The sequence below is a fragment of the Alnus glutinosa genome, chromosome 1 (assembly GCF_958979055.1).
Source record: "Alnus glutinosa chromosome 1, dhAlnGlut1.1, whole genome shotgun sequence".
NCBI lineage: Eukaryota > Viridiplantae > Streptophyta > Magnoliopsida > Fagales > Betulaceae > Alnus > Alnus glutinosa.
In genome coordinates this window covers 3,476,906-3,503,886 of record NC_084886.1, presented here as the reverse complement: position 1 = coordinate 3,503,886, position 26,981 = coordinate 3,476,906, and the positions used below count along the sequence as shown (strand labels likewise).

At 35.7% G+C, this 26,981-nt stretch overlaps 3 protein-coding genes across 3 annotated transcripts; 2 read left to right on the top strand and 1 right to left on the bottom strand.

Moving 5' to 3' along the window:
- Positions 1 to 238: 238 nt before the first annotated feature.
- LOC133858480 (uncharacterized) lies at positions 239 to 1,300 on the bottom strand. Its single transcript, XM_062293953.1, has 3 exons — positions 974 to 1,300; positions 661 to 888; positions 239 to 583 (listed from the first exon to the last, which is right to left on the bottom strand). The coding sequence occupies exons 1-3, from the start codon at positions 1,298 to 1,300 to the stop codon at positions 239 to 241; spliced, it is 900 nt and encodes a 299-aa protein (XP_062149937.1).
- Positions 1,301 to 13,455: 12,155 nt separating this feature from the next.
- On the top strand, positions 13,456 to 19,207 carry LOC133866280 (ATP-citrate synthase alpha chain protein 1). The gene is made up of 13 exons (XM_062302809.1): positions 13,456 to 13,602; positions 13,740 to 13,846; positions 14,009 to 14,185; positions 15,519 to 15,680; positions 15,818 to 15,898; positions 16,049 to 16,100; positions 16,205 to 16,319; positions 16,457 to 16,538; positions 17,440 to 17,535; positions 17,658 to 17,759; positions 18,203 to 18,319; positions 18,410 to 18,526; positions 18,894 to 19,207. Exons 2-13 carry the CDS (start codon positions 13,748 to 13,750, stop codon positions 18,963 to 18,965), a joined length of 1,272 nt encoding a protein of 423 aa, XP_062158793.1. The 5' UTR covers positions 13,456 to 13,602; positions 13,740 to 13,747; the 3' UTR covers positions 18,966 to 19,207.
- A 6,104-nt stretch (positions 19,208 to 25,311) lies between these two features.
- Positions 25,312 to 26,896, top strand: LOC133866272 (F-box/kelch-repeat protein At1g23390-like). The gene has a single exon (XM_062302804.1). The coding sequence runs from the start codon at positions 25,346 to 25,348 to the stop codon at positions 26,468 to 26,470; it is 1,125 nt and encodes a 374-aa protein (XP_062158788.1). The 5' UTR covers positions 25,312 to 25,345; the 3' UTR covers positions 26,471 to 26,896.
- The last annotated feature ends 85 nt before the right edge of the window (positions 26,897 to 26,981 follow it).

Sequence of the window (26,981 nt, the reverse complement as noted above, 5' to 3'; positions counted from 1 at the left end):
CACCAATACCATGCACATACCATGCACATACCATGCATTCACTACACCATAAGTTTTTTAAAGACACTGAAATCTGTTCAAACATATCAAAAGCATGCATTCACTACACCATAGGTTTTTTAAAGACACTGAAATCTGTCCAAAAGAAATCAGCATGCAATTCAAACTACTTACATAAACTACATGTCCAACCCTTTCCTATATACAAAATGTCATTATATTCCAGAAAACAAAAACTTCAATGCTTCCATTCTGGTCTTTTCCTTTTCGGCTTTGACTCCATAATCTGTAATCCTTTTTCAATGGTATGGGCGATCCTTTTTCCTTTCGCCGGTGTTGAGGATGTTGTCGCTGCACCGTGTTCTGCAACTTGTGGGGTTCTTGGGGTCAACCCAAATACTCTCCCTCCTCCATCAGTACTAGTCCTAGCTGTGAGGTCAATCAAAACAGGTGGACCCTTTTGAATTGGAACACTCTGCACCATGGCCCTGATTCGATTAGACACTCTTCTAACTGGTATGCATGGTTTGGGTGCTAGCGGTTGCCTGTTCCAGCTGGGCACTTTAAGTCCAACAGGATTTTGCTGCCATAAATTTCAAATATGAGATATTGACAAATAAACAGTATGATGCATTTTAAAGACTAAACTAAAGTAAGTACCAAATTTTTCTCAGCTGTTGCAATAGGTGGGGCAGTGGCAGTGGGTTGCTGTGTAGCACCAGTAATAGTCCTTTTGAGGGCTGGTTGTGCACCCCCCCTTCGACTGTTGGGGGCTGGTTGTACACCCCCCCTTCGACTGTTGGGGGCTGGTTGTGCACCCCCCCTTCGACTGTTGGAGGCTGGTTGTGCACCTTCCCTTGTACTACTGCTACATCCAACGCTTTGGGTCTGAAGGCCAACATTAATAACACATCAAATAATACATTAATAGCACATCAACTACTATACAACTATATTGGTTAGTGAGACTTACACTTGTTGAGGGTGGAGTGGGCAAACTAGCTGGGGGTGGAGTAGGCAAATCAACTTCTGTCGAGGGCTGGTCCTTCTTCATTGGACAGGTCCTGTTGTTGTGTCCAACCAGCTTGCAAATCCCACATCTACCCTTCAATCCAAACTTTCTCATTCTATAAGGATTCTGAGGAACTCTCGACTCATCAGGACCTCTTACCCTGGCCTTTCGAGGTCTGCCTGGCATCTTTCTTGATCTAGGCGGATCCAATACATCATGCGCAGTCTTTGCCCACTGTTCCTCACTAGGCATTGAATATATGATGGGAGCATAAGCCTTCTTGTACATCTCAATGCTATACACATGAATCTACATAATCCTCCGGTTTATGCCCATGAAATGTTATGGCAGAATGTACATGTGCACATGGGATCCCAGTCACCTCCCATTGTCTGCAACCACATGTCCTCCTCCTCAATCCACAGCATATTGCCTTCTTCCCTGCTCTACTTCAAATATGCCATCACCAGCAAAACGGGATAGGCAGTCCGATGCAGCCTCACCAATGGCCTCAAGCTTCTCAACAATTCTAGGGCACAACTTGCCCTTCAATTTGTTGATGCCATCTCTTTTAAGTTGGTACCTTCTCATGAGCTGCTTCCTAATCATCTCAAGCATCGTCAGAATTGGCTTGTCACCTGCCTTCAGGATGTATGAGTTGAAACACTCGCATATATTGTTGACAAGGAGGTCACATTTAGGATAGTCACTGAACCATGCTCTCGACCATCCGCTGGGGTCAATCTTGTCTAGGTAGTCAAAGGCATCAGGACTGACTTTCTTCATCTCTTCCATCTGAAATCTGAACTCGACCTCAGTATATGCCGATGCTGCCTTCCACAACAATTCCTTCAAGGCCACCCCCCGAAATCCTTTATCTCGAAAGTTGGCATATAAATGCCTTACACAGATTCGGTGATCCGCCATTGGCATAACAACATCAAAACTTGGCACAAGACCCTACATCAGTCCAATGTGCAAAATGGGTAAGTTTATATGTAGAAAAAAAAAATAGCTAAAAGTAATATGTAAAATTATGCAAGTAATATAACTAACCTTTTGCTGATCAGAAATGAATGTAGGAGCAGTGTGCCTCTCATGATGACCAAGATCTGAAACAAGGCACTCCAGGAACCAGGTCCAACTGTCTTTTGTCTCAGATTCTACAACGGCGATTGCAATTGGGTACATGTTGTTGTTGGCATCTCGACCAATCGCAGCCAGTAGCATTCCCTTGTAAGGTCCTTTTAGAAAGCACCCGTCTAGGCCTATGACAGGCCTACAACCTTCCAAGAACCCATTCTCCATGGCTGCAAGGGACAAGTAGAGTCTCTGAAACTTAGCAGGCAAATTAGGGTTTGGTCTTTCAACCTTCATCACTACACAGCTACCCGGGTTAGTACGCCTTAAAGTCTCACAGTAATCCCACAGCCTGCCATACTGTTCACCCAGACAACCGTATATCTTCTTTTCTGCCTTCTTCCTACCCCTATACATTTGACTCCTACTGACTTCAACATTCCATTTCCTCTTGACTTCATCTTGTATCACTCGCAGTGGCATGTCTGGTTGAACCTTAAACTTATCATAAAGTTTATCTGCTATCCACCTCGAATTGACAATTGAGCTCTTGTATACTCGAGTACAAGAATGTGTAGGTCTTAAGGACCTTATTTCAAATGAGGCCTCAGTCGCCATCTGTCTACCATACACTCTATAACCACAACCTGGATCTCTACACACAGCTACACACTTGGCTCTTTCATTTTTCTCAAACCTTATGTCCTTTCCCCTTCTCACATTGTATTGCTTAACAGCTTCTCTAAATAGTTGAATGTTAGCGAACTTCATTCTAAGCTTCAGGTTTGGATTGACAATGTCAACTTCATGGAACTCCACATCAGGGTGAGATGAAGTCCCACATGAAGTCCCACCATCCTCTTCATCACTGACAGGTACTGGTGACAATAGGATGTCACTTCTACCAATCTCAGAGTCATTCTCATCCACCTTAACATCTTCAAACAATGACATTTTTATACTAGATGGCCTACTCTGGCCATCATCATCACCCAAAGTACCCCCACTCTCACCCCCACCCTCAACCTTAGTACCATCACCATCACCACCATCTCCATCCCCATCCCCATCCTCCCCATCACCCTCCACGCCCTCATCAGTTTCTGGCATTTTTGAGGGGCCAGCACTATCCACCAGATAATCTTCAAAAACATCGTCATCATCACTAATTTTATCATCCCACCATGGATCATTTAAATCAACCCTACCTCCATCATCTCCCTCTTCATTATTTTCCAAATCTTCCCCATCCCCACCTCTATCATTTTGGAAAGAAACAATATAAAGGACTACATTATGAGTATCCACATGTTTGGCAACCATATAAGCTACATCATAATCCGAGGATATTAGTTGTAGACCATCCACTAGATCTTTGGTAGGGTCCCTAAAGTAAATCAAATCACCTGGACTATACCCATATTGTCCCACTATAGACTCTATCAGGACAAATGACACATCATCACTATCAACGTTATCCGGATGGACATCCACTTGACCCCCCACATAAATACATCCATATTTTCTGTCAAACCTACCCCCATAGTTTATCTCAAAGACTAGCTTCATTCTACACATGCAAACAAAAAAAATATATTATGCATGGGACAAGGGGACCACAATAATAAATCTCAAAGACTAGCTTCATTCTACACATGCAAACAAAAAAATATATTATGCATGGGACAAGGGGACCACAATAATAAGGCACTGCAACTAATATGCAAAGCACAACTGCAATCGGGACCCCACTGCATATAAAGTAGTAACATGCAAAACAAATAGTGCTCCAAAAAAATAGTGCAACTAATATGCAAAAAAATATATTTGATAGGTACACATACATATTAACCAATGCAGAGACATATTAAATAAGGACCCAATAATGCTCCAAAATCAATTGCAAAAAAATAGTGCATTGGGACTTCACTGCATATATAAGGTGTAAACAAAACAAACCACATGGGACCCAATGCATATAAACCAAACCCAATGCATATAAACAAAACAAACCAATTAGGTTCTCGGCAGACAACAAACAAATCAAAAAATGATACAAATCGGGACCCCACTGCATATAAATTAGTAAAAAACAACAAAAAGGATACAAATCGGGACCCAATGCACTTTAACAAATCAAACCCAATGCACTTTAACAAACCAATTATGTTTTCGGCAGACAACAAACAAAGCAAAAAAGGATACAAATCGAGACCACAAATGATTAAAAAACACATACTGTAAGCGAAACCCCCAAATCCCGACAAACCCTAACATTTTTTTATATCCAAATTGCAGTCAATTTCTACATTAAAAATGAGACTAAACAAACAACATTAACAAAAACCCCAAAGCCGACAACCCTAAATTAACAAAAACCCCCAAATCCGAAACCCTAGATTAACAAAACCCCCCCAAATCGCCTACCAAAAAAAAAAACTTTCTCCATTAAAAAACCACTAACCTTTATTTAACAACGATTATGAACGAGTTGAGCGGTATGGATTTCGGCGACAGGTTGTGGGTGGGTCAGTTCGTGTAGAACCTTCGAAAGTAGCCGTCCGTGCTAAGTGGAAGTGGGGACCTCACGCACGAAATGTCTAAATCCAAACGATAGGTGAGGCGGGGGTATTTTGGGTAGAATTTCTGTCTGAAACGGTCACGTGACTTGCACGTGACCGACTTGCCGTCCAAAATAACGGGCGACTGGACGGAAGGTCCATTTCGTTACACGCTAGCAAGTTCGGGGGGGTCATGTACCAATTTTTGTACATTGGGGGGTAAATCGCCACACCGTGGATAAATCAGGGGGGTGAAGTGTAGTTATCCCTATTATAAATTAGGTGGTAGATTGAGTAGGGCTGGCAAAACGGGTTGGTGTGCCAGGTTCGGTTGACCTGGCAACCCGTTTAAGGTCAATTTAAACCCGACACAATTAGCTACCCGTTTAAGGTCAATTTAAACCCGACACAATTAGCTAAACGGGTTGACACCCAAAACCCGAATATGACTCGTTAATTTACTAGGTAACCTAACACGACATGATTAACCCGTTTAGCATACGAGTCGCGCTGGGTTGAAACGACTCATCTGACCTGAATCTTTTTTTTTTAAAATATATATATATATATATATACTTCAAATCTTTCATCGACCAAACTCTATGATTTGCCCATCACACACACTACCAAACCCCTTCCTTTTACATTCAATCATCCGAAGCGATTTACATCCAAAAATTCACAAATTACAAATTTTATTATAAATCTGTTACGAAACAAAAGAAGACGCAGTTGGCATGCACTGAAGAATCTAAATTGGATGGAGAAGTCAATGAACAAGAGAAATCGAGGCCGGAAAGGGATTACTAGGAATATGTCTTTGTGTTCGAGTTAGTTTGGAAGTCTACATATTAAGGGATTACCTTTCGAACGAGCTGCGTTGGAGAGGAGAGTCACGAGTGGCTTAGTAGAGATGGATAGTCATTGGTGATGTTTCACATTTGCACTTTCATGTTTTTTTCTTCTTCTTTCTTTTTTCCATCTTCTTTTTATATATATAACGGGTTGTCGGGTCAACTTATGAACCGACCCATTTAGCCCAAACCCAACCCTTATAACTTCATATTGTTTGTTCTGAATTCACAAGTCGTGTAAAAAATTGTCAACCCTAATAATTTCATTATTATTATTGCAATGGCATAAGTTTCTACCATATATATATATATATATATATATATATATATTTATTTATTTAAGAGCATAAATCCATATATCTAATAAATTTATAAATTTATGAAGTTTAAAAGTATGAGAATGTTGATACCTAATTCCAATTAGCTTACTAAATTTGTAAATAAAATAATGTTGGTGGTTCTATTAGGAAAAAATAAAATAAAAATTGTCTCAAGAATATTGAGAACTCAAAAACACAAACATGAACAACAAGATCCGACCTGATTGGTTGAAAAATAACTAAAATGTTTATAGTACAACCAACATCTCATTACTTTATAAGAAAAAACAACACATTACTTACTATACATGCACTCCTTTGAAGCCAAACTTTTTTGGCAATATAAAAACCTTTTAACTATACCTATTATAAAACCCAACTTTAACAATCTTATAAGTACCTAAACGAGTCGTTCAAATATTTATAACAATAAAAATAACATAATATCACTCAAGGCCCGCTAATTTCTTATATTAATTAATAAGCTACTCATAAACATATTTGATAAAATCCCATAAAAATAACATAATATCACTCAGGGCCTGCTAATTTCTTATATTAATTAATATTTCTTATATTAATTAATAAGCTACCACTGGAACCCTTAATTTTGTATTTAATATATTCTAAGAAGAAATATTTGAATATCAATCTCATCGATCTTGTAAGTATCATACCAAACCCCATCAATCCAATCACTTTTTTGTAGGGGTGGGCAAATTATCCGCCTACCACCTACTGACCGCTTACCGAACCACCATCGACCGCCTACCCACTTTACCGACTAATTTTTGGTTCGGTAGTCGGTATAAAATTTTATTCCAAAAGCTGGTTTGGTAACTGAGTCGAACCGAGCCGCCTTTTTAAGCAGTAACCGAACCGAACCGCCGTTTAAGCAGTAACCGAACCGCCGTTGATTTCGAACCGATTAACCGAACCGACATAAAACGAAACGACGTCGTTTTAGTAAAAACGAAACGTTTGATCCTATTTTTTTCCCTTTAAAAAATCAAAACGACGTCGTTTCATTACCCATGTTAACCGAATATTAACCGATTTAACCGACCACCTATTAACCGTTTTGCCAACTTAACCGACCGCATATTAACCGCTTTACCGACTTAACCGACCGCCTATTAACCGCTTAACCAACTTGAACCGACCGCTTAACCGAAATAAATTAACCGAATGCATTCCGACAAAAGTCGGTTAACCGACTACCGAACCAATGCCCACCCCTACTTTTTTGAGAAATACGAGACATTTAAGTCATACAAGTAAAGAGATCTATTTATTGATAAGAAAAATAAAAAACATAAAAGGTGATTGGATTGATGATAAAGTAGAATCTTGGGTCTCGAACAGTGATTCGATTGATGATAATTTTACATTGACTCTATTTGTTTTGTTCTCCTTTTCACAGCAAATGCATAGATGAATTGGTGTATTTTTTTTATTGGATTTGGATCCGTCGGGACTGAAGGGGCTCGAGCCCGTAGCTTTCGCCTTGACAGGGCAGTGCTCTGACAAAAAGAAACAAATGCATTTCAAATACATAATAAAAACTTAAATGTCAATGTTGTCCATCAATTAAGCAAGTAAACAATGTTGCATGACACACACACACACACACACACAAAAAGAAAGAAAAAAGTACTAAATGAAAAATAGTGTAAACTAAAAAATTGTCATACTTTGTTAAAAAAAAAACGATATGAAACTCTCTCTCTTACCATCATTTTTTCGAATTCAATGTAACATTTACAAAATAAAAATAAATAAAATAAAATAAGGGGAAACTTCACAAAATCCCCATAAACTTTCACTCGTTTTAAAATGATCCTCCTAACGTTTAAAAAACTCTCAATTTAACCCATCGAACTTCTAATTTGATGTAATGTCCCCCATCCGTTAGGGTTTGATGTTAAATCAAACAGCAAAAGGGGTGAAATGACCTTTTATGCCATTGAAAAAATTATAAAATTCTAAATTTACCCTTAATTTTTTTAAAAAAAAACATTAAAAAAAAAACACACAAGACCCACGATGGGTCACGCTAGCCCAACTTGGGTCATCGCTAGACCTCGTCGTGTTTGGTGGTGACCCTGCAGTGGGTCTAGTGGCGACCCTCTCTATGGGTCTGGTGACCCATGGCTGGGTCACCATGAGACCCAGTGCGGGTCACGTTGTGTCACCACTCCGGTATGGCGTGGACATCACGTTCTTCGATGGTCTTTGCATTCTTTAGAACAATTTTTGGTATGGCGTGGACAATACGTTCTTCAATGGTTCTTGCATTATTCCAATCACTGCAAAACAAATAAAGTCAAGAGAACTCGTTGGGTGCCGACAGGTCTTACTCCGGTGTCTAAGTCAACTTTTGAGGAAATAATATGCTCAATCTAAGTCTTGTACCTAGTATAAGGGCCTATTTATAGGCTAGAAGGTGGAGAAAAACCTGAATTAGAGTTTCGTCCCTAGCCTATCCAAGGAATGATGCTAGAGCTTGATTTGGACTAGGAATAATTATCATACCCGAATCGAGATTATTTCCCTATTGGTCATGGAGTAAGACTCTGACCGGATTTTCGAGATCACATACGATACGGGATTATCCGTGATTGCGACCTAACTATCTCCTTTAATCTTGATGGCCATGTTGACACCTCAGTTTTCAGGACACCTTCGCGATACTCAGTAGAGGAAGTCGAACTATGGGCCCCCAGGACATGTTCATTCTCGAGGCTAGATCTGGGTATGCTGCCGATCACATATCTCTAGAAATAGCCATATTCAGGGGTGGCTTATCAAGCTTTTATGGGCTCTTTTTCGAGAGATGCGCCGCACGGGTCCAGGGTCAATGTTGTCCATCAATTAAGCAAGTAAACAATGTTGCATAACACACACACACACAAAGAAAAAGAAAAAGAAAGTACCAAATGAAAAATAGAGTAAACTAAAAATTGTCATTCCTTGTTCAAAAAACAACAATATGAAACTCGCTCTCTTACCATCATTTTTTCGAATTCAATGTAACATTTACAAAATAAAAAAATAAGGGGAAACTTCACAAAATCCATATGAACTGTCACTCGTTTGAAATGACTCACTAACGTTTAAAAAACTCTCAATTTAACCCATCAAACTTCTAATTTTATGTAATGCCCCACATTTGTTAGGGTTTGACGTTAAATCAAGCAGCAAAATGGGTGAAATTACCTTTTATACCCATGAAAAATTTCTAAATTTACCCTTAATTTCAACATTTTTTATTTTTTATTTTTTTTTAAAAAAAAACACAAGACCCATGATGGGTCACAGCCAGACCCGGTCGTGTCTGGTGGTGACCTCGCAGTGGGTCTAGTGGTGACCCTTGCTATGGGTCTGGTGACCCACGGTTGGGTTACCGTGAGACCTAGTGCGGGTCACACTGTGTCACCACCCCGGTATGGCATGGACATCACATTTTTATATGATCTTTGCATTCTTTAGAACAATTTTCGGTATGGCGTGGACAACGCTTTCTTTTATGGTTATTGCATTCTTCCGATCACTGCAAAACAAATAAAGTCAAGAGAACTCGTCGGGGTGCCGGCGAGTCTCACTCCGGTGCCTAAGTCAAATTTTGAGAAAATAATATGCTAAATCCTCAGTAACTCAATCTAAGTCTCGTATCTGGTATAAGGGCATATTTATAGGCTTGAAGGTGAAAAAAACCTGAATCAAAGTTTCATCCCTAGCTTGTCCAAGGAATGATGCCAGAGCTTGATTTGGACTAGGAATAATTATCATACCCGAATTGAGGTTATTTCCGTATTTGTTATGGAGTAAGATTCTGACCAGGTTTTCGAGATTGTAAACGATACAGGATTATTCGTGATTGCGACCTAGCCATCTCCTTTGATCTTGACGGCCATGTTGACACCCTGGTTTATGGGACACCGTCTTCCCAATACTAAGTAGAGGAAGTCGAACTTTGGGCCCAGGACATGTTCATTTTCGGGGCTAGATCCAAGTATGAAACAGATTACGTATCTCTCGAAATAGACATATCCGGGGGTGGCTTATCATGCATTTTCCCAAGGGTCTCTTTTTCGAGAGATGCGCCGCACAGGTCCGAGGTCCATACTTCTTTCTGGGGCATAACTTTGCTAACTAAAGCTATTTAACCCAAGAAGCAACCTCTCAACGAGGGCTTCCTATCAAGCTGGCTAAACAACTATTTGTCTACTCTAAAGATATATTTAGGTAGGTAGTAGACCCGGACATCGCATATGCACGACCCTTCTACTGGAGGAAGCCAGCTGACTTGCTTTATGCATACACTTTCAGAAACATATATGCTTTCGTGGCCTAGGCCAGTTGTAACCCTTCATGAGCCAAGATCGAAAGAAGCCTACTTGTTGAAATCAATATTTTTTGGGAGGCCCATGACCTTTGAGTAGGACCGGACTAAGAGCATTCCTAGTAGCCTCATCAAAATAGTTTTTTAGTTATTTTGGTGAGCCAATTTGATGAAAATACTAAAAAACCACTCCCACCAGCCTCACAGTTTTAACCAAAAAGTTTTGATAAGTGAAATTACTCACCAATTCTGATGAGTAATATTCACTCACCAAATTTTGTTTCACCTTTATCTCTCACATGATCAGCACACTTTTTTCATTTTTTCTCTCATTTTCTTCTCCCATCTCCCATCTCCCATCTCTCTCACACGATAATGTCCTTATTTCAAGGATATGAAAGATTCATTGCAAAAATATTAAATAGAGAAATAATAAAAAAATCTGAAAAATTATTATTTAAATAGAATATTGAATATTGACTAGTTAAAATGGTAAGGCTGCTGAAAAAATTTTAATAAAGTGGCTCACCAGAATAGAAAAAAATAATTTTTAACTATTTTGGTGAGGCTACTAGGAATGCTCTAAGTGAGATTATTTTCAACAAAGTGTATTTTGATAAAAAAAAAAAAAGAAGTAAAATATAATTTTGTTCCCAACACTTAAAAACAAAATAAAATCAAAGAGAAGCTCCTAATAATACTTCAAACAAGTATATACCCAACCCAACCATGGAGAATTGATAGAAAGAGATGACGTTTACTCTCCCCCTTTTAATATAAAAAAATCAATTTCAATCGAAAAGGAAAAAAAGAAACAATAGAAAAGTGTATTTTTATTTTTAAAATTAATTAATTTTTTATATTAAAAGGATTAATTCTCGCCAACCATGCCATGTTCTGCTTCAAAATTTCTGTCGCCGTGAAATTAATTCCCACAGAAGACAGAACGGCGCTAGATCAAGTGGAGTCTGGAGCACGCAACAGATAAAAAAAACGAAACTACGGTCAACTTGACCACGCGTGTAAAACAGTTGTGGCGACTACCAAGTGGACCAAAGAGTAATTAAAGCGTAATTGTGAATCACGCCACCAAAAAGACACTAAAAAGTCAATCACCATAATAAAGACTTGAGAAAAAAAAAATTAAAAAAAAAAAATCCCACGTTTTACGCTAGCTAACGTTTCATGGTTGTTTATAGATCCTGGTGGTTCAATTCACAAGCTGCACCAAATTTCTCCAAAAGTTAGGAGGTGTCGTTCCTTCCGGGTTACCCAAAAAGGAGGTAAAGATGTACATTATTGAGTTTGACAATGATATCTCTAAATTATACTTAATTCGAGTACTCAATTGAGAGAGGATTTTAAAAGATCATGTTCATATGAGCCGGGTCTCGAGTTATTCGGATAGGTGAATTTCAAAAGTCAATTAACATATTCGATATTTTTTGGCATTTTGCTGGCAAGGTACGAAGGCAATATCAATTGTTACACTTTGAAGGCTTTTATCATGTTTAAAATAGATGCATATTGACAAATTCTTTGACAATGACTCAAATGTCAATCAGAATATCACGCGGCAAGTTGGTACCCACATTACTAAAATCATTTTCATGAATGGTGCTCATGTCAAAAGAGTAGTTTGCAACTTGCCTAGTTTAGATTCAACTTGCTTTTTTTTTTTCTACAGAAAAAAAAAAAAAAAAAATGAAGGAGATGACGGCCAATTTCAATCAACCTTGCCATTCAGGCAATCACCAAGAGGTTGGTTTTACTTGATGAAAAAGAAGTGATCATACATCATTTCATTTAAATAGAGATTAATTATTTTATAGTTCATAATAAATTTTACAAATATGATACTATATATATTGTTGCATAAGATATTTATATGTCATTTAAAATTTAAAGGAATGTAACACGGTTAAGTATTACACGGTCTAATATGCATCACAAATCCAAAGGTCCTATTAGAATATAAAATGGATTATGTACCATAAAATTGAGGATCTATTTGATTATAAAAAGAGTAATGTTATACATATTCTCACTCTTTTACACTAATTTTCATTTTATTTTTTTTTGTAACTTTTTTGAAAATCATTATTTAATTTGTCAATTTGAGATGAAGTTTAATTTAATGAAGATTTTAAAAATACAACTTAAAATAAAAAATGTGAAAATATGACATTACTCATAAAAATGAGTGCATCAGAGCATTTATGGTGGTTTTATATTTCCCTTTTTCTCTTCCACAAAACCCAAATATAGCCGCCACATAGCCTCCAACCCCACACCGTCAAGCTCAAGGCAGATTAATTTCATTCTTTATTTGCTTGACTTTAAGGGACAACTCTGTGCTAAGGATTAATAGATCAGATCTATTTATTTATTTTATTTTTGAATAATTTAAATTTTAATCATTATTTTTAAATAAATTATTCAGTTTTATTATTTTTCAGAGAATTCTTATCCTGAAAAATGTAATAAACAACCCCAAGTCAAAACCAAGGATTCCGAATATTGTCTGCGATCTTGGATTCCCACTATTGGACCATAGGGAACATTAAAAAAGTACTCTCGACACAAGTTGATGCGCACGCTTGCCTCATCATTCGATTTGTGCCGGCGATGCACCGAATCACCTCCACCAAATAATCACAAAAAGAAAATACTAGACATTTTAATTTTTTTTGGGATAATTGTACCGTTGGTCCATGTGGTATACCATAATTATTTTTCACTCCCTATGATTTAAAAAGTTCATGGGAGGTCCTCGTGGTATGTAATAATTACAAATCGATCCCTAGCGTCAAATTCTGTTAAAATTTTTAACAGATTCCGTCAAATGCCACGTCGGCGACACCTTTGATGTATGATCACTTCTTTTTCAAAAATTCAAAATAAAAAAGGTATTTTTATTTATTTTTTAATAAATTTATATTTTTTTATTAAGATAGATACGTGTTGTTGACGTGGTATTTGACGGAATCTATTAAAAATTTTAACAGAATTTGATGTTAGGGATCGATTTATAATAATTGTATATCACGAGGATCTCTCATGAACTTTTTAAACCATAAGGAGTAAAAAATAATTATGACATACCATATGGATTAATAGTGTAATTATTATTATTTTTTTTTTCAAATGATGTGTCACACAAACGGTTAGTGGTTGAAACGTTGGTCCGAGGCGGTAGGTGTGGCATGTGTCCCAACTCCTCCACTCGCTATATCTAATTACTTCCCGCTAAAGAAACACACCAAGTCTAAACCCAACTAACTCTTGAAAAAAACTTTTTTTTTTTTTTTGGATGAATAAAAATAAAAAAAACAAAAAAAACCTTGGCAACTATAAATATAGGAATCCATAGACGCAGAGATTTCAGTTCTTGTTTCATAGAAGATCCTCCTCTGCTTCTCTGTCAACGGTAATTTGAAGTGTTTGGCTCTCTACTATGCTTTATCTTCCAAATGAATTGTTTTATTTTCAGATCTGTGTGCGTGATGATCTAGATCTGAGATTGGATATTGACGGGTGAGATTTGGTGGAATTAAACGAAAACAGGTTGAGAAATGGCACGCAAGAAGATCAGAGAGTACGACTCCAAGAGATTGTTGAAGGAGCACTTCAAGAGGCTATCTGGCAGAGAGCTACCGATCAAATCCGCACAAGTAAGTGGTGGTTGGATTGGATCATGTGAAATCGCAAACCAGATGTTTGAGAAAACTTCGTGTAGGGATTAGCTGGTGTTGCGTGGTGTGTGTTTTAAGGTGACATTGTTGAAATTTAATGATGCGTTTGTTTGTTTATTTGTTGTGGTGTTTGTGCCTCAGGTGACACAATCCACTGATTTCAATGAGCTGGCGCAGAAGGAACCTTGGCTTTTGTCGACAAAACTGGTTGTGAAACCTGATATGTTGTTCGGAAAGCGTGGGAAGAGCGGTTTGGTTGCCTTGAATCTGGATTTGTCTCAAGTCTCTACTTTTGTCAAGGAGCGCCTTGGCAAAGAGGTGTTTTACTTTCCCCTTTATCATTCTTACATATGATTTAGTTGTTCTATATATTTGCAAGCGAGATCTTGAAGCCTATAGTTTTGGGTTCGTTCATGTTATATCAACCATTGAAGTACAATTTTATCAGTCTTTTAAGTGAGATTTTAATATAGCATGTTGAGACAGTGCTTTAGCCAAAAGCTTATGGTGGGTTCAGTCATGTTATTGTTGGAAAAAACCTAAAGATGTGGAACTACAGAAAATTGAAGAAAAATAAAAATTAAAAAACTGTGTAGAAAGAACACTGGACAGTAAGGCGAATGTAAATCTGTCTCTTAGACAAATATTGTCTCCCACTTAAACAATAAGTTTTGCAAAAGAGAATACAACAATTTTGTCCTCAGGATATAATACTGCCCGAATGTAGTGTGCAGATTGCAAATTCTGAACACTACTCTGAATATCGAAATTCTGTAACAGCAAAGAAAAAACAAAAAGAAGAGAAGAAGAAGAACTCTGTAATCTGCTGGAAAATATAGTTTTTTATCAAAAAAACCCATAATCAGTTTACAACAGTTTTGATACATTTTCTAACTGTTGAAAACACAGTTTTCTGACTGTTGAAAAAGCAGTTAGAAAATATAGTTTCTGACAGTTACGTATTTGAAAATATTACTGTTAGAAAAGCAGTTGTACACATCAGGAAAAATACACACGTAATTAATTAATAATCTCGTGTGCGACAATGCGAACGTGCTAAGTGCGTCTAAAGCGTCAAAGCGACTAAGCGACACGCGTACGTGCGTGCGACGACCAGTGCCTCGTACTGGGTGACGCAATTAGCACAACTAGCACATGCATACTCAAAATTTTATTTAATATAAGAGCTTGATAAATGCTTATAAAGCATAAAAAATACTCATAGCTTTTCAATGTGGGACAAAGAATAATAAAAAGAAATAGAGGGAAATTTAAATATTCAAATTTAAGATAAACTTAAATTTTCATATATATTCAAATAAGAGATAAATTTAGATTTTCATGAAATAATTTTCAACAGTTATATCAGCCACTGAGCTTCTATTTGATGTGAAGCTTAACTACTCACGCTCGTTTGTGTACAGAGTCATTTGTAATTCACGGTCTAATTAGACAACATCTTGCTTCAAACATAGGAGTTGCTGAGAGTAAAATTTGAGAAAAAGATTAGATTGTTGGTGAAATACTTCAGGAAGTTATTACTTATCAAAAAGAAATACTTCAGGAAGTTATGCAGAGGACCTATAACGACATTCATTCATTTAAAGGATTTTGGGTGTTTGACATAATTTTATATGTGCTTGGTTTATAGGTAGAAATGGGTGGATGCAGAGGACCTATAACAACATTCATTGTCGAACCTTTCATCCCTCACAATGAAGAGTTTTACCTTAACATCGTCTCAGAGCGACTTGGAAACAGCTTAAGCTTTTCGGAATGTGGAGGAATTGAAATCGAGGAGAACTGGGACAAGGTTCTCTTCAATATGAATTTGAATTCATTATATTAAAGAGCTTTGTAATTTTTAAATTGTACTTTCTCTTTGCTTTCTTATATTATTTCAACCTTAGAGCTCTATAATTTACAAAGGAATATAAATACTTTATCCAGGTTAAGACTATATTTCTCCCAACAGGAGTGTCTATAACCTCAGAATTATGTGCTCCACTTGTTGCAACCCTTCCTTTGGAGGTAATTTATACTTAATTGATGATCTTCGGCCAATTTCTTCTTGTTCATAATTATAGCCTCATTGTCTCTTGAATATCATTCTTAATGTTTGTGGACACTTGCATTAGTTCAAAGTTGAAATCACTGACAATTTTTTTTTTCATCATCCAGATCAAAGTAGAGATCGAAGAATTTATCAAAACAGTTTTTACACTGTTTCAAGGTACATTAAGAATACTTGACAAATCGATATCATACTGTATTTTTGAAGACAAATTTATCAACCAATTAAATTCAAAGTTAACTTTTTAAGTTTTAATGTGCCAGACCTGGACTTCACTTTCTTAGAGATGAATCCGTTCACATTTGTCAATGGAAAGCCTTATCCTTTAGATATGAGAGGCGAGTTGGATGACACTGCTGCTTTCAAGAACTTTAAGAAGTATGTTCCGTTTTTGACTTGTTGATTTCTACCATTCTTGCTTTGTTTCATTGTGAATGAAACAATTTGTGAAGATTGATACTTTTAGTGCATGGATTGCCACCTTTAATCTCATCTTACATGACTTGATTTTGCAGGTGGGGCAATATTGAATTTCCAATGCCTTTTGGAAGAGTTATGAGTCCTACAGAGAGCTTTATTCATGGACTAGATGAAAAGGTACTATTGAAATCTGTTTCCATTCACTAATCATCTAGTCCTGAGAAAAATTCAAACAATATTTAGTTTTTATTTTATTTGTCTCAAGAAAACATCCTTTGCCTCTCTATTTCTTCTTCAATCTTGAGATCTCTATCTCTTGCCGAAACTAAGTTTTGTATTTCTATTATAAAAAATAAAAAATAAAGAAAACCTAAGTTGTGTATTTCTATTAATTTTACCATTTAATAACTTATAATTAAATTTCGGTAACTAAATATTTACAACTTGACAATTCTAAAAAGACTTTTTAAATACTTAAATATTCTTTAATGGATGAAAATAATAAAATTTACACTCCGATCCATGCAGTAACATTGTTTTGAATCCTTTCAGTTTGAATGGACATTTTCTGGATCATCATTTTCTCTATCATAGTTATTGTGAAGAAACGTCTACAACAATTAGCCTTAGGCAGTATATTTGTGAAAGTGTTTGTATTGCCAAAAACGGACTGCACCTTAAATCAGCCATTGCTACAACTTTTGGTGTAAATAGTATCTATAGGATTATATACAGTGTTTAAAAACATGTTAATCCATTTGTATAGCCAAAAACTGACTGCACCTTAAATCCGCCATTGCTACAACTTTTTATGTAAATAGTATCTTTAGGATTATATTTCAGTGTTCAAAAACATATTAATCCGCTAAGTTCTTAATAAGGCATTGCAAATCATCTTTGGCTTCTGGATATGTCACTCTAAAATTAAAATTCTCATATTTCAATATCTCTCTATTGTATATTCGTATTGATGATTTCTATGCCATCTCAGTGAAACATGTTTCTACCTTCCTTTATGAGAATCTTATTAAGTTTCTTAATTAATTTTTTGTTTTGTTTTGTTTTTTTCTGTTTGCAGACAAGTGCATCTTTGAAATTCACAGTTTTGAACCCAAAGGGACGAATTTGGACTATGGTAGCTGGAGGAGGTGCAAGTGTCATCTATGCAGATACGGTGTGTTTCTCTTTGTTTAGACCTAGAAATATATTTAACAGGAGTGAAATTCCTATTATTTTTAACTTTTTGTTTCACCTTAGCATAAATTTCTTGTGTGCTGATTCATATTGCTTAATCAGGTTGGAGATCTTGGCTATGCTTCTGACCTTGGAAACTATGCAGAATATAGTGGAGCTCCCAAAGAAGAGGAAGTGTTACAGTATGCCAGAGTTGTAATTGATGTAAGGACATACCATCGACACTCTTTTTAGTTTTCTGTCTGTAATGACCAAAGGAAAAGCGCTAGCCACATCTGCGTTATCACCCCAAAAAGACTAGTCAATTTGAAGCTTTCCCTATAATCACTTATAAAGCCCAATTTCACCTAATAATTAAACAATGTAGGACTTAAGTACTCATCTATCTCTTATAAACCACTTACTCTATGTGAGTTATTTATCTCTTCCCAATATGGGACCAGGGTGTTACAAACTCCTCCCCTTAAACCCTTGACGTCCTCGTCAGGACCACATAAACACTATTTTTGTGCTTGATCAGCTTATTTTGTCCCATAAATTTTCTTAAAATTAGCATGAGGATCACATTCCAATTTATGTGTGCGCCTTCAGAATTTCATAATCTCTTACCTGTTGGCTCTTCAAATACTCTCATTGTTCTTCTACAGTGTGCAACTGCTAATCCTGATGGCCGGAAGAGAGCCCTTGTAGTTGGAGGAGGAATAGCCAACTTTACTGATGTTGCTGCTACATTTAATGGTATAATTCGTGCCATGAAGGAGAAGGTGAGCTTAATCTAATGAAACTTCGCTTGATTTCACTCTGTTCCTTTACTTGTAATAAGAGTAATTGATTATGGAATGTTAATAAATCAGGAATCAAAACTTAAAGCAGCCAGGATGCACGTATATGTGAGGAGAGGAGGTCCTAACTACCAAAGTGGCCTCGCAAAAATGCGGGCACTTGGAGACGAAATTGGCATCCCAATCGAGGTAATATTATAACTGAACCCTCCATAGCTTTTGTGCTGATATGCTGGGATGGAACTAAGATTTCTTGTCGGGGTCAACGCATCTAATTTTGAGTAATACTATAAGTCATTCTTGTATCCCTCAAAAAATGATGTAACTTTTAAAACCATCATTAAACGTGTGATTAATTACTATTGAATTTTAATCAAGTAGTAATTTTAAAAGTCACATCATTCTTGAAGGGACACAAGAGTGACTTCTATAATTTTGATAGGAGCCAAGCCCAATGTTTAGGCCCTAATCTTTGGGTTGGGGGGGCTAACCTTATTGTGGATATTAGGATTTAAAATGCCTCTTAAACGTCTCTTGATTCTATTTTCTCTCGTAGGTTTACGGGCCTGAAGCAACAATGACCGGAATATGCAAACAGGCAATTCAGTGCATCACTGCAGCTGCATAATAAAATCTTGAAGATTTCTCTCTGTTGTATTTTATTTTCATTTTTGTGCTAAGTTTCAAGTGTTTATTAAATCTTACTTCCATTTTCCTTGTACCAGAAAAATGTAATTTTATATGTTAATGGGCCAAAAATAATGGTGTCCGAGAATTAGATGTAATGTTGATGGTGCTTTTTATTATTACTCTTATTATCATCAAACTGATGGTGCTGTTTTACCATAATAAAGAGCTCACATTGATACATTTTTGTTTCTCTTGAGTTATATATATCTTGGGAAGATAACTGTTATATATTAAACCCTAATTCCACCTCTATTTTATTGGTGCCTCATCAGCCTAATGCACCAATAAAATAGAGGTGCAATGAGAATTTAATATATAACATTATTTATCTTGGAAATGATATTGTCTAATTCTACTTAATTTTTTCCCCAAAGAGCTTCGCTAATATTATCATTGATTAATATTCTAGTAAATGCTATTTAAAAATATCATTTCTTTTCGAATTGTGATCTCTTAAAAAAAAAAATTAAGATAACTTCGTGTGTAATTCTTAAAATTTTAATCATTTTAGAAGAAACTTCAATTCACTTAATCATCTGAACTTTCATTATTTTTGCAATTACCTCATCAAAATTCAAAAGCTCTCAATTTAATGTATCGAACTTTCAATTTTTTGTAATGTCACAACTCTTTTAAATTTTTTTCGTTAAATCCTAACGGATAGGTGTCTACATTACCAAAATACTCTCCATATTTTTTTTAGAAAAGAAGAAAAAAATGCGAAGATCCAAGCGTTGATAAAGATTTAATGAAATTTTCAAAAACATTTATGTCTAAATCTTTGTAACTTTTTTTTATTATTATTAACCCCAAAAATGGGTATTTTGAGAATTTTAAATATATCACAAGCAATGCTCAAAATGACACATTTATTCCGTCGTTATTGTATTAGGCTAATGTGACAGTGTCTATCAGTATTTAAATCAACCCTTATTTTTGTTTTTTTTTTCATTTTTACACAAAAAAAGGAAAAAAAGATTCAAATTAATAACTTCTACTTATTAAGGTGTGGTATCCAGCTGATTGAAATCAACTGCAACGCCAACTCAATAGGATGGAATTGGATGAAATCTTATCTACATTGTTAGGTGAGAATATTTATGAGGAAAGAAAGTGAAAAGGGACCATCCTTATGAATTATGATCTGACACGTTTGGTGACCATTTTCAAGGAGGCCTGATATGCGGGGACATTCAATCGTCCCCCTGCAGGCCATTTATATTAAAAATTTTGTTTTTAAATAAAAAAAATTGTCTCTAATCACATCTAAGACAACTTTTTGATTTAAAAACAATTTTTTTTTTTTAATATAAATGGGTTCCTGGGGACGTTAATAATTTCTCATTTTCAAGAGGAGGAGATCCTTTCATTTTTTTAAATCAAAAAGTTGTCTCAGATTGATTTAAAAACAATTTTTTTAATATAAATGGGTTCTTGGAGGACGTTTATCATTTCCCATTTTCAAGAGGAGGAGATCCTTTCATTTTTAAATCAAAAAGTTGTCTCTGATCACATCAGAGACAACTTTTTCATTTAAAAACAATTTTTTTTTTTTAATATAAATGAGTTCCTGGGGACGTTAATCATTTGAGCGGCTGTAATTGTCTTCTTTCTTTATGTGTATTTATTCTGTTATTGTAACCATTCGGTTGTTTTTCGGGCTTTTGATCCAACAATGAAGAAGGCTTTTACGTTCAAAAAGAAAAAAAGAAAAAAAAGAGGAGATCCTTTCGTTTTTCTTTAATATCTAATCTTGATGAGAAGCTGTCTAATTAATTACGCAAACAGTATTATAAATGAGAAATAATCACGTTACATTACATTAATCTTATATCTAAACACATGGGAGGTAAGATTTATATATATGAGCCTTATATATATGTAGATCCATATATATGGATCTATCTTAATATAAAATTAATGTAAAATAATGCCATGAAAAAAACACGTTTCATTATAAATTGCTGGCATTCTCAGCTTGATCTGTAACACAAAAGTCGTGGTCCCCCCAACCCATTAAACTACTTTAAGATAGGAAACAAGCACGGCTAATTGTCATATATATCATTGTCATGTCCTCGTCAAATTAAACATCTTCTGCGTTTATATTGAGTTACACATGTAAACCACGGGTTTGATTAGCTGTAAAACATTCGTTAGATTAGCATTATTAGCTGGCACCCTAGTTCTTTTTCTGCTCAAACATTTAATCTTGCTTTCCTCATTTTTTTTTTTTTTTCTTTCTTCTCGTAATCTGATATCATATTGTTCATCGAATCAAATTATTCGAATTCAACAATTTATACAATGGATTTTAATTCATTGTATCTTCGTCACGGCGACAGCTCTAATTCGATTCTAGTAACTCAATATTTGATGATGCAGTTTGATCGTACGCTTTAATTTTACTAATAAGTTCTTGTATGATGGACTAAGGCCTAGGCTAGGTATGGCACGATGACGGGGTACGATCTTGTCTAATCGTGGCGCCGAATTATGGTTTACTATTAAGTTACGATGAGCCGGAATCCTTAATACGAAACCGAAAATAATTATCCTCTGTGCTACACTCAATGTTTTATTTATTTATTTTAAAAAAAAAAAAAAAGAGGAGTCCACGTTTTGGTAGGATACGACGGGGATGGGTGTTGAGGAGGGGGTTTAGGAGTTGTTCATTGATTGGTAAGCTGTGTTTGGTTGGTGATTTACTTTGAAGCGGCGACGTATCATTTATACTTTTATAGCACGGAAAAGAATCCAGGAGTTGGTGTTGGTAATGGGTAGGTGGGTGTTGAATCTTCATCCTCCCAACTCTTTCCACGGAAGACCAACAAGCTTGCCCTTCGAAGCTCTAAGAGTCACCAAATTAGTCACCAAATATATGACGGCAACTCACCTACCCAGGAAGGTCCATTTCCAACGTAATATATTCACACAAATGATCAACTTAAGCAAAACTCGAAAAAAATTAAAAACTTAACTCTAAATTTTTTTTTTTTTTTTTTTTTTAATTTAATCTGCGAACAAATAAAGTTTAGGCTCATTTTTTTAGAGATTACTTTAAAAATTAATTAACACAAACTCAAATATTACAACATGCATGCGCAAGGAACAAAGAGTTTTTTAATTTTGTTTTGATAATTTCATAAGTGAAAAAAACTAATTGATCTAGTTAATTCGATCAATAATTATCTTAAAAATAAATTAAGCAAACAGTTCAGGCATTGAGAACGTAGATTGAGAGCTCTCATAAAAATAATAATAAAAAAATAAATAAATTGACAGGCATGCGTAGCCCACCATGTGCATGCCAACGTTAAAACGTGGGTCGAATATTTTATTGTTGGATATGCTGGAAGAGATTATAGGCCACACTTGAAAATTTCGATTCTCGCATTTTTATTTTATTTTTTACTTTTTTAATTTTGTGGATTTTGTTATTGGGTGCCTCAGTCCCTCATGTGCACAACTCAGGAATGATTTTTATATGGGTTAAAAGCATTTTACCCACTTAAATTATTATTATATTTTTGAATGACTCTCCAAACTACCAATGCTTAGATTCTAGGCCCCCAAATTACAACTTTCTGATTTATTGGCCACATTCGTCCATTTATGCCGTCAATTCTAAATAAAAATTCAAAAATACCCCTCTTACACTTTGAAATTTCCATGGTTAAGGGAGGGGTATTTTCGGATTTTTGACAAATTTCTGTTAGAATTGACAGCATAAATAGACGGATGAGGCAAAAAAATCAAAAAGTGGTAGTTTAGGGGGTCAGAATCTAAGCATTGGTAGTTTGATGGACCATCGGGATAAAGGGTGGTAGTTTGGGGGGCTAAAATATATTTAACCCTTTTTATATATGTATAAAAGAAAAAGAGAAAAAGATGCTTGAAGGAAAATGATAAGTGGGGCACAAACAATCATTCTCCATCACTCTTTTTTGTTATTTTTTAATTAAAAAATTTAAAAATTTGTCTTTTGATGTAACATCAAAGGATAAATTTTAATTTTTTTTTACTTAAAAAATGAAAAAAAATGGATGATGAAAAACGGTTATTTGTTCCCCATGTATCATTGCTCGTTTTGATAAGAAATTGGTAGAAAGACCTATTCCACCCGACCATAAAAAGGTTTAAGCAGGGGTGGACCTGCATATGGGCCAAGGGGGCCCGCCCCCAGCCCCAAAATTTTCTTTTAAAAATTTGTTTTTTAGTTTTACCCCTTCAATTTATTTTTATTTTTTTCAATTTGACCTCTCTATTTTTTCAAGCCTGGGTCGACCACTGGATGAAGGAATAAAGAAAGAGATTTTTGGGTCGTCTCCAAATGGATAAGTACCCCCATTGACGTGGGTAATCAACGTAAAACTGAAATTAATTCTCATTCTCAGTCAGTTTTGTCCACCAAAAAATATTAATACGAAGAAGTCAGCACCCAGCCGTGGATTTGCTGCCGGCCGGTCCACTCTGGTTGCCCACTTAATTCCCAATATACTTTTCATATTTTACGCCACTTTTTTTTTTTTTTTTTTTTGAAAGAATATTGTACGCCACTTTCACGTGCACGTTCAACTTGTGAATGATATTGGTGGGTCGGTGGCATCTCAAATCTCAATTATCCTCTTGTACAAACAATTCTTTAAGATCACGTTTGCCCAATTCGGGTGCGGAGATCACTTTGTATAGATATGAGATTTGCATGACTCGAGTAAGTATACGAAGTTTTGTGGTTACATGGATTTATGTCATTAAAAAAAAATTAAAAATTAAAAATTTTACTTACCATTTCGAATTTTTCATTATTTTTACAATCATATCTTTAAACTTTAAAAAATATCAATTTAATGTATAAATTTTTCAATTTCAATCATCTGTTAGAAGTTTCTATTAAATTCTGTCCCGTATTTTTTTTTTTTTTTTTTATAATAAAAAATTATAAAAAAGATTCAAAGATTCAAGTATGAGTATTTTTGCAAATTTCTGTTAAATCCTAACAAACTCTTAAATCCTTGTATTTTTTTTTTCCTAAAAAAAAATGTTTATTTTAGGAATTTTGACACATCTCTATTAGGATTTAACGAAAAATTTTAACGGATTGTTGAAATTGAAAAAAAAAAAATTGAATAATTGATACACTAAATTGGCATTTTTAAAAGTTTAAGGATATAATTATAAAAATAATGAAAAATTAATTGTAGTAAGTGAAGTTTTTGTTGTTTTTTTTTTAAAAAAATAATAATAGGGAAAAGTACACATAACCTCCTTAAACTACTACTCAATTGTCAATGTACCCCCCAAACTACCAATTGTGTCAATGTCTCCCTCTAAATTACCAAAAAATGTCAATGTCCCCCCTAAGACCAACAAAAAGACAAAAATGACCTTAATTTTTTTTGAATAAGACAAAAATGTCCTCATAAATTCAAAAAATTAAAACTAAAACTAAAAAATTAAATAAAAAACTAAAAAAAAAAATTAAATAAAAAACGAAAAAAAAGAAAAGAAAAAAGAACATTTTTTTTTAAAAAAAAAAAAAGCAAACAAAAAATAACTGAAATTTATTTTTATTTTTATTTTTTTTTAAAAAAAATAAAACAAATGAAAAAAAGAAAAAGAAAAACCAGTTTTTATTAAATTAAAAAATGAAAAAGAACAATTTTTTTTTAAAAGAAAAACAAAAAATAACTGAAATTTATTTATTTTTTTTTTAAAAGAAATAAAACAAATTAAAAAAAACAGTTTTTATTAAAATAATAAAAAACGAAAAAGAGCAATTTTTTTAAAAGAAAAAAAAAACTGAAAATTATTATTTTTTTAAAAAAATAAAAAATAAAAAACAGTTTTAAATTTTTTATTATTTTTTGGAATAAATTTTTGTTATTTTAAATTTTTTTTAATATTTTTTAGTTTTAGTTTTATTTTATTTTAATAATTTTATGAAGGGCATTTTTGTCATTAGGGAGACATTGACATTTTTTGGTAGTTTAGGGGGGACATTGACACAATTGGTAGTTTGTGGAGTACATTGACAATGAGGTGGTAATTTGAGGGGGTTATGTGTACTTTTCCCTAATAATAATAATAATGAGGTGGTAATTTGAGGGGGTTATGTGTACTTTTCCCTAATAATAATAATAATAATAATAATAATAATAATAATAATAATAATAATAACGACATAACATAACAATAATATTGAGATATTTTTAAAATTTGAAGAACTAAATCCAACCACACACTGCTCCATGTCACACTCGATATAAGGAGCACCCTGAGCATCCTTTCCTTCTCGCACCAACAAGCTTCTTTTCAATGGCCAAAGAGAGAGAGGTGAAAGAAGAAGCAGCTCCAATCCATGGAGACATCTTAGAGACCATACTATCGCACGTGTCTCTCATCGACCTCGCGCCTTCATGTCACGTGTCCAAGACATGGGAACGCGCCGTTTCATCGTCTCTCCGACACTTGAACCCAACAAAGCCGTGGCTCCTTGTCCACACTCAGAGCACTCGGTCGCCGTACGCGACAACCATCCATGCCTATGACCCACGCTCGAGCGATTGGGTGGAGATCCAGCAGCCGTCGATCAATCACGTCTCCACTCTCCGGTCGTCGCACTCGACCCTCCTCTACATGCTGTCGCCGTTCAAGCTGGCCTTCTCCTTCGACCCGCTCCACCTGACCTGGCACCGGGAAGACGCTATGCTCGTTTGGCGGCCCGACCCAATTGTCGCGCTTGTTGGCCACCACGTAGTGGTCACGGGCGGCACGTGCGACTTCGGGGACGACCCGCTCGCGATGGAGACCTACGACCTGAGGACCCGCACATGGGACACGTGCAACTCGATGCCAGCGATTCTCAAGGAATCGGCGGCTTCCACGTGGCTCTCGGTGGCCGTGGACGAGCACAGAATGTACGTGATGGAGAAAAGTTCCGGCGTGACGCACGTGTTCGATCCCAGCACCAAGACCTGGCACGGACCGTTCGATCTGCGGCCCGGTAAGCAAGTTTTCTCCTCCGTGATCGGGTTCGTCAACGACCGGATGGTTCTGGTGGGTCTAATCGGAGACGCTGAGAATGTCAAAGGCGTAAAATTGTGGGAAGTGAATGGTGAAATGTCAGAGTTGAAGGAGATGGGTGAGATGCCGAAGGAGCTGGTGAAAAAGCTGAAGGGTGAGAGCCCTTGTGTGACGTCGATTGGTATGACTTCGATGGGTGATTTCGCGTATTTGCACAACCCGTCGGACCCTGGGGAGTTGATTTGGTGCGAGGTATCCAACGGTGTGTGCAAGTGGGGGAGTGTACGTAATGTGGTGGTGAACGATGCGACTCGGATGCAGAACTTAGTCTTCTCGTGTTCGAACGTAGGACTCGGAGATGTGGAGGACTCACTCAGGTCTGGGCGTCGGAGATTCGCCATTAAAGACATGGAGTAACTGTATGGAGCACTAAGAGATTCCTAAAGGGATACGTGGCACCGGCCGATTGGTGAACTGGAGTTTGCGCTTCCTGTTATTAGCATTTGGTATTTGATTCCTACACAACACCACCACAATAATTACATAATACTCCCTCACATGAGAGTCACATGAGAGTGGACCCCACATACTGGGCTCCACACACTGAGCCACACCCATGTTAGAAGGTGTTGTATAATTACTATGGTGGTGTTGTAAATCTATCATTTTCTTTAGCATTTTTTTATTTTTGTTGCTGGTTTTTTTTTTTTTTTTTTTAACCTTTTTATTTGTTTATTTATTTATTTTTACGTATGCATGTTAGTAGAAACTTAAAATTTGTAATAAGAGGTTGTGTGTAATAATTGGGTATTCACCCAACTTTTCTAAAAATATGTTTGTGTTTTTTTGTTTTTTTGTTTTAAAATTCACAAAAAAGTGGAAAATCCCATGCCAGCACTCAAAATTTGTCATCCACAAGAGGAAGGAC

What these genes read in the sequence shown, in the direction of transcription:
- LOC133858480 (XM_062293953.1), bottom strand. Translation starts at nt 1,300, where the DNA reads ATGTACAAGAAGGCTTATGCTCCCATCATATATTCAATGCCTAGTGAG. An exon ending in CCACTCCACCCTCAACAAGT is followed by an intron (nt 889 to 973) that starts GTAAGTCTCACT and finishes GTTGGCCTTCAG; the next exon opens with ACCCAAAGCGTTGGATGTAG. An exon ending in CAACAGCTGAGAAAAATTTG is followed by an intron (nt 584 to 660) that starts GTACTTACTTTA and finishes AATTTATGGCAG; the next exon opens with CAAAATCCTGTTGGACTTAA.
- LOC133866280 (XM_062302809.1), top strand. Translation starts at nt 13,748, where the DNA reads ATGGCACGCAAGAAGATCAGAGAGTACGACTCCAAGAGATTGTTGAAG. An exon ending in TACCGATCAAATCCGCACAA is followed by an intron (nt 13,847 to 14,008) that starts GTAAGTGGTGGT and finishes TTTGTGCCTCAG; the next exon opens with GTGACACAATCCACTGATTT. An exon ending in GTGTCATCTATGCAGATACG is followed by an intron (nt 17,536 to 17,657) that starts GTGTGTTTCTCT and finishes TTGCTTAATCAG; the next exon opens with GTTGGAGATCTTGGCTATGC.
- LOC133866272 (XM_062302804.1), top strand. Translation starts at nt 25,346, where the DNA reads ATGGCCAAAGAGAGAGAGGTGAAAGAAGAAGCAGCTCCAATCCATGGA.